The following is a 12,411-nucleotide window of genomic DNA, read 5'->3' on the forward strand; positions in this document are numbered from 1 at the left end:
AACACCTTATGCAATATCAGTGACTGAAAATGATTAGTGTAGTCACGAAAAGTCACTGCCTACAGCTATTTTTAATTTAATTGTTGAAGGGAATTTGCATGGAAGATGAGATCAGTTATATTGATCTGATCTGATCGCTACGTGCTCCCTGACATGGAGCTTCGTTGTTGGTTGAACCCATTTATGTTTAAAAAATAAAATAAAATTCCCCGGACAGGTTTATATTAAGGCAGCTTGAGAGGTGAAGTCCTTGATCTGACGGTGGGCTTTTCCTAAACAGACAGGACACCGGAACTGTCCCCATTTCGTTGCCGTACCGCCTGTCGCCATTTTCAAAACGGCTAAGCTTTATTGCGCACATCAGAGTTGTTCAGCAAAGAAGTTTAAATAAAGAGACGGATCGTTTGAATCATTCAAGGTAAAACATCCATTGACTGGAAGCTGCATGTGGGACGGTCGTCAGTGGTTTATTCAGAGTTTAAGTGCTCCTGAATCCCAATGAGGTCCACTGACCTAATAAGAAACCTTTTCTAGATTACATTAGCTTCCCTGGCTAAAGCTAATGACGGACAACTTGCTAGAACCGGCTAGCTCGGCTATTTTGAAAATATTGAGTGAAGACCATGTGAACATCAGCAGCCAGGGTTAACTGTAACCTAAATAACGTTAAACCAGCCGGCTGCTAATAAAATGTGCATTTGCTTTGTAATGTTGCGAAGGCACAGTAACGTTAGCTTCCATTCAAATAGAAAGTAAATGCGACGTTACGTTAGCTACTTCAGACTTCCTATGAATATGATCCATTTGCTGATTTGGCATGCATAATGCACGTGCACAGTAACGTTACATAAGCAACATTAGAGTTCCAACTAATGCACTCGTGTCCTTCCTGTTCCAATATTCAGATAAAATGGTAACAACTCATATTCAAACCAAGCCAAACAAAACTTTCTAATAAATTCAGTACGTCCTTCTCTGCGTTAAGTGCGTGCCCTTCCACCGGGAGATAAAAATGATATAACGTTACTAATTCTGGCCACTTTCAATGCTGTAATTTATATGTTTGCTGGTTGCTGAGAGTGATTTCTTTTAAACTGCCAATTTTGTGAAATGAGTTTGAAATGACTTGTTCTCTCCATACAAGAGAGAGCAAAACATCCTGCACCTCCAGACCGTCAAAGAAAATGATGGAGCTACCCAACTACAGCAGCCAGCTGATGCAGCAGCTGTGGGCCTTGAGGAAGGAGGGCCACTTCTGTGACTGCACCATCCTGGTTGGAGACAGCCCTCACCGTGCACATAAACTGGTGCTGGCTGCCTCCAGCATGCTTTTCAGGTAGCATGAGCGTAGGATTTGAAAGCTGGTCTGCAGAGGACGGTTTCCCAGTGACCATTGAAGCGTTTAGCATTTGTACTTCAGCTATAAAGTCAAGACTTCAAATCCATCTCCATGCTCTCTGTGGTAGAGGTGTTTTGGGGCAAGACTTGGTCAACTTAAAATGTATTAATGCACGTATAAAGTCTCAGTTTCAACTCTTTGATGACAAGTGAAGTCTCATATCAGTGTTCTTTAAACAAGTCTTTTCATCTGGAGTTGTAGACATCTACATTGTCCCTATATTGATGAACTTGAATCACAACTTTATTCAGCTTCAGACGGGGAAAAAAATAAAAGGTACAGTCTGTCATGTATCTCATCTAGTGTTATTTACCTGATATCTGGCAGTATGTGGGCAGAACGCACATGCCTGTCAGAAGGCAGTCGCCCCATATATCCAATGTTTTTTTTTTTGGTCATTTAACAGATTAATAATAATCATTCAGCTCTGTAAAGACATGAGTAAGAAAGGGAAAGATGACTCATAGTGGGATGGTCACTTGGGAACTTGAAAAATGAATAAAATGATAATGAATATTAATCTCTGTCAGGTCTCTCCTGGATGGCTCCGACACTATCTCCATCGATACAGCCCTGGTTTCCTCACAGGAGTTTGGCTGTCTGCTGGACATGGTCTACACTGGCAAGCTGCCTCTAGGCAAACACAACGTCAGCCGCATTGCCGCCGCTGCAGACAGCCTGCAGATGTTCGACGTCGCTGTCGGCTTCAAAAATGTCCTCACCAGTCTTGTAAACCAGCAACCCCCGGTCCCAGTCCTTTCTACACAGACCGCAAGCCTCGCCGTGATCAACAAAGCTCAGGCTGTGAACCCTGGAGGTTCAGCTTCACCCAACAAGGGTGACTCGATTTCACACAAGACAGAGCTACAGGCTGAGCTGAAGAAGCAAGACTGTCTGGGCGCAGGTGAAGACACAGAGGAACCAGCATGTAAAAGAGCCTGCGTGGAGCTCTCGGAGTCCTCAGGTCAGTTTCAGCTGCTTACCATGTCAAAGTTTGGAGTTTAGCAACATGGGTTCAAGGTATTGCACAGAGTTAGCAGTTTATTAGGCACAGTTGTACAACCTAATGCAATCCAATACAACAACACAGCAACAGTGTGTTACTGTATGAACAGGTTCTGACTGCACCCCATCTGTCACAGAGCCTGAAGAAGCCACAACCGCAGAAAGCGTAGTGGAAGGAAACAAGACTGCAGCTGAGGTATCCAATGGGCCTGCCATTGGTCTGCATTCCTCTCAGCTTGTGGAGCTCCTCTCCAACATGTCATCGGTCCTGGAGCTGCTGAGCCAGGCAGCACAGAGCAGCCTGGATGAACAGGAGAGACAGGTAGAACAGGTCTCCCAAGTCCTGACATAGAAAAAGGGCTCCATAGCATTTCCTGACCTCTAAAGAAACTCCACAGGGAACCTTGAATGCCTTAAGTCTTAGAATATCTTCAACAACTAATAGTGTTTTTGCAAATATGTTTTTCCTTTTTACGTTTTCTAGTTTCCTTCAGATTCATTTTTACACTTTAAACTATTTATGCATTTCCCTGCAGCTGCCTACTATCCTTAGGTCCACTAATTACTTTAAACAATAATCATGTTTATTAGGCAATGGCAGATTCAGTAAGTAGATGTATATGTTAGTACTAGGTATAAAGTGTAATGCACCAAAATATGAATCAAAGGAAAAACTAAAGATAATGGTTGCAATGCATTAATGTTGTAAGGAAAGCAGGGAAACAAATAACATTAATGTGGAAAAAGGGTAGTGGATACAAAAACATTACGGGTACATGACAAAAATGAATACAAAATCCTGCGTGGCCCTATATTCAAAAGAAATCCTGCTCTGGTGAGTGATCTCAAAAATGTTCGCTGCTCCGGTGTGGCATATAAGCAATACGGAAAAATAATAAAGTGCTGAATCAGCATTCACTCTATCGAGTAAAGGCCATCAAAGCAGGTTGGAATTACCTGTACGTAATGAATTCAGTACTATATGCTTCCACCTTCTGCAGATGTTTCAGATTAAAATTCTGACCAGGAAAAGGTTGTACAGTTTTTAAGCTACTCAAAGCCTAATTATAAAAATCTGTTCAGGAAGTAGGCCATTTAATTTCGTAACGCTGAACTAAACAAACAGAAACCTAAAAGCCACTGAATTTATTTATTTTTTAATCTAAGCTGTATTTCTGTTAGAGAAGAGAAACAGCAGAGTGGTGAGTATGGCATGAGCCTCTGTCGTACTGATAGAATTAATGCTGTGGTAATGCACACTATACTGAATTTGTAGATGAAGACGACAAAAATGAATGAATTAAAACAGAGCAGGTCAGAAACAAACTGTGCAAAGTATGATGAAATATTGTTATTAAATGGGTGCAATTTGCTATAAAAGCCGGGCTCTAATATAAGCATTTCATCTCTGGAGGTTAGGTCACTGAAGGTGCATTTGTGCTCCCGCCAGGTTGTGTGTCAGTGCTGTGAGGAGGCAGATCCCAGCTCGGCGCTGGAGAAACTGATGAGCAGGGTGAAGGAGGGGCAGCTCAGTGAGGGAGGGCTCCTCAGGCTTCTCCGGACTGTTCAACAGAAAGCTCCTTCCTCCTTCCCGACACCACTGCTGTCTCTGGTGGAGGAGACGGAGGGGAACACACAGGAGCCGGAAGGAAACCAAACTGGAGGTAAAGAAGATCACTTTATGACTGTGTGAGTGGATATCTGTCCATTTAAAATGCATCTCCAAATGTTTTTTTTATTAATTTACATTATTATTGTTATCATCAATATTATTATTATTTTCCATCTTGGGTTATTTAAAGTAGTCTACCTTGCAGGCATGATCACTCAATTGTGACTGAACCAAAATAGTCATGTTTTGTTGAAAACAATACAATAGGTTTGTGGTGTAATATGTACAACATGTCCCATGTCCCTCACGAGACCTGGACTTTAGTGTCCTGGTTAAGGTCTTGGTTTCAGAACCATTACAGCCCTAATATTAATCATTCACATCAGGTTTTAACCTTAATTCCATCTCTTACAGTTGACTCAGGAAAACAGAACGGCACCAGAAGTGAAGAACAGCAAGAGGGAGAGGAAGAAAACATTAAGGAGGAGACAGAAGAGGACGAGAAAGTCATTAACGATACTGTATGCACAGACTCTTCCTCCCCTCCTCCTCCCTCCTCCTCCCCTTCCTCCCCCTCCAAGCCCTACTCGTGTCGCTGGTGTAAGAAGGGCTTTTCCTTCAAGTGTCGGATGTCGGCCCACGCGAAGCGCTGCCCCATGTCCCAGGAGTGTGAGCAGCAGTGCCCACAGTGCCCCGAGAAGCTGGCCAACCAGCGGGCCCTGCAGCGGCATCGGGCGGAGGCTCACCGCAACACCACACGAGTGAAGAAGAAGGTGGCCTGTGACCTGTGTGGCCGGACCTTCGCCCACCCATCAGGTGAGAATCCCAGCTGGCTAGTAATATCAATATGTCATATTCATATTCAGGTGTACAGGCCGGCCTTTAGAACCTGACCCTACTCACTGTTGAGCCAAAGACACACAGTGAGTTGCGAGCTCCCATTAATTTAGTATGAGAATCCCTCACGAGGAGCACGATGGGAAAGCTGGTGGAAAGAGACAAGCAGGGAGTGCAGAGTTCAAGTAAATGAATTGTCTCGTGGACAGTTTGGGGAAAATCAGCGCAGTAACTAGTCACACCTGACGTCTGTCAGATATTCAGAAACGCACAGCAAATGTCATGTTGAGCTTATTCTTTCACACACTCTGATCAGACTTAACTTTTTAAAGTAAACCTTATTTAAATTGCAGTGCAGAGCTGCAGTGAAAAGACAGATGCGTGCAGTGTTGAACTCTGAAGAGCAATGCATGGGTTAGGGGAGAGCGGCCGATTTGAAATCAGTTGCTTTTGCCTCCACTGAGGGGAAACCCAGCAGGCTGTAGCAGGGACACCGGGCTGCTTGTCATCATAGAAACAGACCTTCAGATTGTGATGTTTATTGCGCCTTCAGTAATATCTGCCGCCTTCCCTTCTACACACAGCTCACTGGAGCAGTTACTGTCTCTTTGCCCGTCTGTGCCACGGCAGCCCTCAGTGTTGATAGGCTATTACTTCTGACGTTAAATCAGATATTGCTGTGGGCAGGACACTGAGGGAGATTACAGAGTGGGGACTACTGACACAGAGAGGCAGCTACATCAACAAAATAGCGCATTTTAAAATTTATTTAAACCTAACTTTTTTGCTGGACCGACAAATGATTCGTTCTGTGAATCAGAACCACGGTATTATCGGAGACACGGGTTTTGTGATCCATTGCTCACCTAATTTCAGCAGTAAAGAGATGCTTTGGACTTATTTATACTTGTTGGAAATGTATTTCCTTTAAAACACGTTCTGCGAGCAGACTGGAAGAAACTCACTAGCCTAGCAAATTTAAGGTCACAAATAGCCCATAATGCAACACTCTGTTATGTGGATATAACATTCAAATGGTATATGAATCATTCTCGCTCCATTCAAAGAGAATATCTGCTATAGTTAAAGCGTAAATGTGTAGTTCTTGAATATAATACAGCCTCCTCTTTTCATATGTAGTTTCCAGGGAAAAAAAACATGTTTTATGTGAGAAATTTATTTCAATTTTTGTGAATTTGTTAAACATGCACCTGTTTTACAATTGTAGCAATTAAATATCATCCTGTCCCAAAATTATTTTACTATCATATTATAGTTGGGGGTTTTTTTTGTTTTTTTTACAAAATTAACATGTTCGTTGCAGGTCTTCTGTAAATTAATTGCAAATGTTCTACAGTCCCGTGATTTTTGCGAGTCGGACAAGCTTTTTTATTTTTATATTTATTTTATTAACTCTATTAACTCTTTATTGAACATGTTAAAAGACAACAACCAAAACTAAATAAAAACAAACAATCAACAAAAAAAGACCATCAGCATATGATCCAAGTCATGTTCAAAGGGGGTAGGAAGAAGTTAGAATAACTTTTCTTGTCCTACCCCCACTTCAGTGATATATTTTAACTACTTAAATTGTTTGCATCACTTAGAACTGTGGAAGCAATGAGATGAGTCTGTAGTTGTGTAGTATATGTTTGTCTCCAGTTTTATATATTGGTATTACTTTAGCTTACAATATCAGTGTTCTTTTTAATCAGTCCCTCTTATAAATATTGTTTCTTCAACAAATAACTTATTACTTTCTACTCCATCACTATTACCCGTCTTTGGAATATCCCTTGCCAGTCCCGGACCAACATTGACAAAGTATTTATTGAATTCCCCAGCAACTGAAGCCCTGTCAGTGATTTCTTTATCATTTGATGCTAGCAAGCAGCTTGGATATTCTTCTTTACCATTTTTTTTAATGATAGCATTTCAGACGTCCCATGTTTGTTTTATATTATTTTCGTTGTCTTCCAGTAAATTGCTGTAATAATCAACTTTACTGCATCTTATGATTTTTGTTAATTTATTTTTATCTAACTTATATTTTTGTTCTGCTTCTATTGTTCTTCTCTGTAAGAATTCTTTGCGTAGTAAATTCTTCTTCTTCTTGCATGCTTCAAGGGATTAAACGGTGTCGTCGGTCTGCTTTCTCTTGTCACACTTCAGGCATGATTTACCATAAGCGTACCGAGCACTTTGAAGAGAAACCGTTTGCGTGTGAGGACTGCGGCGCCAAGTTTGGCGCCAACTCGTCTCTGAAGAATCACATGAGGCTGCACACGGGAGAGAAACCGTACCGCTGCAAACACTGTGACATGAGCTTCAGTGTGGCGGCTGCACTCGCATACCACACCAAAAAGAAACACTCTGAGGGTAACACACACACAACGTCGCATATACACTGGGGTAGTAGCTTGTTGTTAACAGGTCTGTTGGAAGTTTGAAAGTTGAAGTCCGCCCCTGACCGTCATTTTAGTTAGTTAGCTTAGCTAGATTTTTTGTTCAAACCATTATTTCACTAAAAGTATATTATAATATTGAATAATTCTTATTTTCTGACTTGCAATCCACCACCCTGATTAATAAAATGAATCTGGAATTGGGCCTATCATGTATTGTGAGATGAGGCAGCCTGAAAAGTTTGTCTGAATGCTCAACCCTTTCGATAAGCCTTGCCTTGAGCCTCATGATTTGCGTGTCCAGTCAGTCCAATCTGTGCACATTCACTTTTGTCTTTTTTGTGTGTCTTTAGGGAAGATGTATGTGTGTCAGTATTGTAAGGCCATCTTTGCCCAGTCCATTGAACTGACGCGTCACGTGCGAACACACACCGGCGATCGGCCTTATGTGTGTCGAGAATGTGGCAAAGGCTACAGCCAGGCCAGCGGGCTCACCGTCCACCTGCACAACTTCCACAGTAAGAGCAAACACACACATTCATTCATTCAGGTCTTTCTGCAGTGTTTATGTGTGCGTCATTTACAGGTGCATCAAATAGAAAAGATGGTTTTCTTCGATAGTTAGACATTATACAGTTGCCGCCACGGATGGCTGCCTCAACATGTTGGTGCGCACAGTTTTGTCGTGTTATGTGTCCAAATTCAGTGCTGACCAGAGAAGAGATTATGAACATAAGAGAAGTAACTCCACTAGATTTTCTCCTCGTCTCATCCATGCAATTACTGGAAATTCTGGTCAAAGTTGCCCTCACCTTTGTCCATGTAGTGAAGAACGGGAGGAGAGGGAATCCTGCCCATGCGCTCATGCGCCTCCCTGAATTCTACGCTGTGTGTGGAGGGGACAAACCCGGGTTTCCTAGTTATTGTCCTTAGTTTGCCATCAACATCCTGTATTAGTACACAAAGGCTGTGGCGTCATATATCAACTTCTGTACTTCAGTACTGTTCACGTCGCCATATTTACTTTGAGACGACTCTGTCTGTTTTCCGCCGCCACAGTGGCTTTGTGTTCCCGTGTTACTTTCAGTAACAGTTCCACCTCATTGTTGGCCTGCTTCACATTTACATCGGCAACCGGCATCAACCCTGAAACGCAGCTAAAACGCTGGTGTGGACTGGATAAGATTTAAAGAGGCAAAATACAAGTTTAGCAAGGTGTTGAGAGGTTAAACAACTGGACTATATGGAAGCAGATATGGGTCATAGATTTTTTGAGCTTTTGAAATGATATTATAATAATAATTTCCCTGTCTGTAGTCTGCTAAATCACCTTTTGTGTGTATGTGAAAAAAAATTGCATGCACACATCTAGATTTTTCACATGCACACAAAAGATGATACACAACTGCAGGCTGGGAAATAATTTGTGAAATCATTTTTATTTTAAATGGCCTGATATCACAAATGTAACTGCAACTTGCAGGACATTTCTTTTTCTTTTCCTTGTATGTGAAAACCTAATGGCAGATTTGTCGGAGCCTCACGACTGTCAGAAGTGTTGTCTCAGCTTCTCCTCGTTGGAGGAGCATCGCCAGCACATCCAGGAGTTCCACCCAAAAGAGTTCCACAAGTGTCCCACCTGCAACAAGGTGTTCACCAGCGCCGTCCTGCTGGACAAACACAAGGGCACACACACTGGAACCAAGCCCTTCAGCTGTGACCTCTGCAACAAGTCTTACCAGGTAGGACGAGGGTGTCCTCCACAGCTCTGAGTCCATGGCCGGTCTTTAAGCGTATTTTATGTATGTCTTTCTCTGTTGCCACAGCAACTGTCAGGCCTGTGGTATCATAACAGGACCAACCACCCTGACGTGTTTGCTAGCCACACCCGGCAGCTCAAGACCCTGGTCCAGTGTGACGTCTGCTTCAAGTTCTTTCCCAGCGCCGCCAGTGTGGCCAAACACCAGGCTGCTGAGCACCAAGGTGAGGACGACACGATACGGGTTCACGTCACAAGGTAGTGGTGGCATAACGGCAAACACGGTCCTCCAGGAAAATGATTTGTCAGAGAAAATATGAGAATTCTTTTGCTACATCTCAACTCTAGGTATGTTTCAGAAATCTACTGTATCAGTTTAACTTGTAATAATCAGAGACCCGTGGAAAGAACAAAATAATCCAGTGCCTTGTTCTTCACTGTGAGCGACTGTTCACTGTCTTCTCCTGGTGCTGAAACAATATCTGACAAGAGATAAAGAACAGAGGAACAATAAAACCAAGAATGTGATTAAACAATACCTCTTTACCACTGTCTCTTTAATTCAAGCACACGTTTAATCCCTGTGTGTCCAAAAGAGATTAGAGAGGGAGATCGCAGACAGATTATATGGATGCAGTAATCCGTCACAGGGGCCAATCGTGTGTGTGTGTCTGCTGTGATTTTTGTTACATTTGTTACGTCACTGTTGCAGAGCCATCATGCAGTGCAGGCTCTTCAAATGAATCAGAACGTATAGCAGATATCACTTCTGACCTCAGCCCTTTCGATTTGAACACTTTTTTTTCCTACACAGTAACCAGAATGACCAACCATTCAGGAAAGAAGGGCCAAAGTTGACCCATAGTGGACCCCCAACCTACCTAAAGACAAAGAGAAACGTAACACGAAACGTATGGTTTTCGGATTATCGGAAAGATTACAAACAAGGCAGTCCAGATTTTTAATACTTTGAATCACTTTAAAAAGTACACCAGAGCGACCGAAACATTAGTATGATCAATCAGTTGTGATGCTGACACTTTTAATCCAAATTAAATAAATGTGAGAATTGGATGATTTTTGTCCTTTAACATAATTTGCAAAGGTTTGCCTTCATTGTTGTGACTCATTGCTGAGGTAGGCATTTTCTTCACATCCCGACAGCAATCAGTAAATCAAATGCGGTCACACAGTCTGAATGAAATGATAGCGGGCCTGCCAACCTGCCAACCCGCGTGCACTCTGCTCGTGCAATCATTGTGCATGAAAATGTGTTTTGGGGGTGTGGCTTTGGAGCGAGGGGGTGGGATTTTTTGCGCTTGGATACTCTCCAGATCTAGCTGTCTCTTGCTAGTTTCTCCAGTGTTACCACTCCTAGCTTTAAGGAAAATAAAGAAATAACATCAGCGCTTCATCTGCTGTCTTTACTGATGCTGTGTGTCCTCCAGGCTCGGCATCATCAACGTTGCATTGTCCCTACTGCCCGGCTGTGTTGGGCGGGGAGGAGGAGATGCAAGAGCACATCAGCAGCCAGCACATCAGCCAGAGCAGCGAAGCATGCAGCTGCTCCCTCTGCTCCCTGGTCTGCTCTTCCCAGCTGGAGCTGCAGGAGCACCTGCTCTCCTGCCACATGGAGGCACAGGAGGAGCAGGGGGCCGGAGAGGAGCAGGCCTCCACCTCGCGCACAGTAAGGAGCTCTGCTGCCGCACTAAAGTCAGATGGGAAATATCGGACACGCAAGAGTTCTGCATGTCAACTCAGCCTTCAGCTGTTAAATACTATATACACTCCTTTATGTGCTTCTTATTTTTACCCCCTGCTTTTCTTTTCTAAATTCTAATTGTTTTAATAACTTTTTAATAAAATTTACATATTTAACAAACAACTTCTCTGTCCAATCAGGTGATTTCAGCAGATCCAACAGGCAGTGAAGGGGCGGAGTCAATCATGTCTGAGGAGCAGGCACAGCTGGCAGCAGCCCAGCAGGTGTTTGTGGCTCTGGCAGGTGAAAGAGAGGGCGGATCATCAGCGGAGGTGGTGGAGGTCAACATGTTTGAACTGCTGAACAGCTCAGTCACCTTCATCTGTGAGGACAAACCGCAACATCCTGACTCCTAAGGGGTTAACTTTGACCCTCGGCGGATCACTCTGGACAGTTTTATGGTTATTGTCTCCTCTGATCATTAATCCGACAACACGGGCTAATTCAGACATAATTCACAAGCCATGGACTCTTTGTGTTTGTGACTCATGTTTAGTCCACCACAGTATTTTCTCTGGTAGAGTTCTGCAGTTCTAATAACTGTGGTGAATGTGTGGTTCACTTTAGTTTATGTACAGGAACCCAGCTTATGAGAGTCGCCCCAGAAGAGCACGGAAAGTCAAAACCAAACACAAAAGCATAAACACAAACTAAACACAAACATGACCTTCCTCAGGCAGCCTTGTCTGTTCCTACTTCAGTTACTACATTTCCCAGAAAACAACCCGTTAGAGACAGAATGTGGACTATTTGTTAAAGCTGGAGGTCAGGCCATCAGCCGAGTGTAGAAGTTCCTGACCTTGGAAACATTTTTGGGAAAATGTTACTGCAACAGGATATTTAATGCATTTAATAGGGACTATTTCAGCTGTGGATTCATCCACATTTGGTGCTTTAGTATTTATTTATGGTTTATTTTTTATTAGGGACCAATACATCTAACATAGAAAAACAGAAAACAGCAATCCCCAATGTGTGTACCATAGTGTTTTTAGCAGTTGCTAATTTGCAACACCCGGGCTATTAATGAAATAAGTGATTCCCTACCAGGGCTACTTCTGCAGTTACGGGGTGGGGTGGGGCGCAGCTGATTTGATCATATAAATGATTAATGTGACACTGATCTTTATAATTATTCTCACAGTACCAACTGTGGTAGTCTGCACTAGACAGGCCTCAGTTTTCCACCAACCTGAGTCAGCTGGAAGTTGATTAAAACTTCAGAAAAACTGGTCAAAAAAAAGATACCTATAGGATTTTGCTGACAATAAGAAAAAAACTAGAATATTGGGAACCTTATCCTTTAAAATGACGACGCTAGACCAGACACAAAGGTTACCTGTGGCCGCATTGCATTCTGGGTTATTCTCTTCTAGTGTAGGTATAGAAACCGGTATCACTTGTGTGATTGTTGAATATCAGCGAAAATCACAGCTCGGTGAACTTATTTCTCCTCTTACACCTACAGCTCTCTGCGGTCTGTGACACTTCTCTCCATGTGTAGCTGTCTACATCTGTTTGTGCAGTTTACCAGGAACATTAACATCGAAACATGTACACAAGTGCAGAAATAGTTTATCACCAGTAGAAATGTGACGTTGAAGGAATAAAATCAAATAAAACCAATTC

At 42.7% G+C, this 12,411-nt stretch overlaps 1 protein-coding gene across 4 annotated transcripts; it reads left to right on the forward strand.

Annotated features, from left to right (window-relative positions):
- The first annotated feature begins 277 nt into the window (after window positions 1-277).
- zbtb40 (zinc finger and BTB domain containing 40) lies at window positions 278-12,408 on the forward strand. 4 transcript variants are annotated; one of them, XM_046076190.1, is made up of 12 exons: window positions 278-418; window positions 1,145-1,336; window positions 1,930-2,363; window positions 2,515-2,726; window positions 3,855-4,068; window positions 4,431-4,832; window positions 7,029-7,235; window positions 7,615-7,779; window positions 8,771-9,003; window positions 9,088-9,244; window positions 10,469-10,707; window positions 10,923-12,408. In XM_046076190.1, exons 2-12 carry the CDS (start codon window positions 1,185-1,187, stop codon window positions 11,136-11,138), a joined length of 2,631 nt encoding a protein of 876 aa, XP_045932146.1. In that variant the 5' UTR covers window positions 278-418; window positions 1,145-1,184; the 3' UTR covers window positions 11,139-12,408. The 4 variants fall into 4 exon arrangements, with proteins under 4 accessions (XP_045932146.1, XP_045932147.1, XP_045932148.1 ...); XM_046076191.1 differs by having other exon boundaries at window positions 8,789-9,003; XM_046076192.1 differs by having other exon boundaries at window positions 2,542-2,726.
- Window positions 12,409-12,411: the final 3 nt, after the last annotated feature.

The sequence above is a fragment of the Micropterus dolomieu genome, linkage group LG18 (assembly GCF_021292245.1).
Source record: "Micropterus dolomieu isolate WLL.071019.BEF.003 ecotype Adirondacks linkage group LG18, ASM2129224v1, whole genome shotgun sequence".
NCBI classification, from domain to species: Eukaryota; Metazoa; Chordata; class Actinopteri; order Centrarchiformes; family Centrarchidae; genus Micropterus; species Micropterus dolomieu.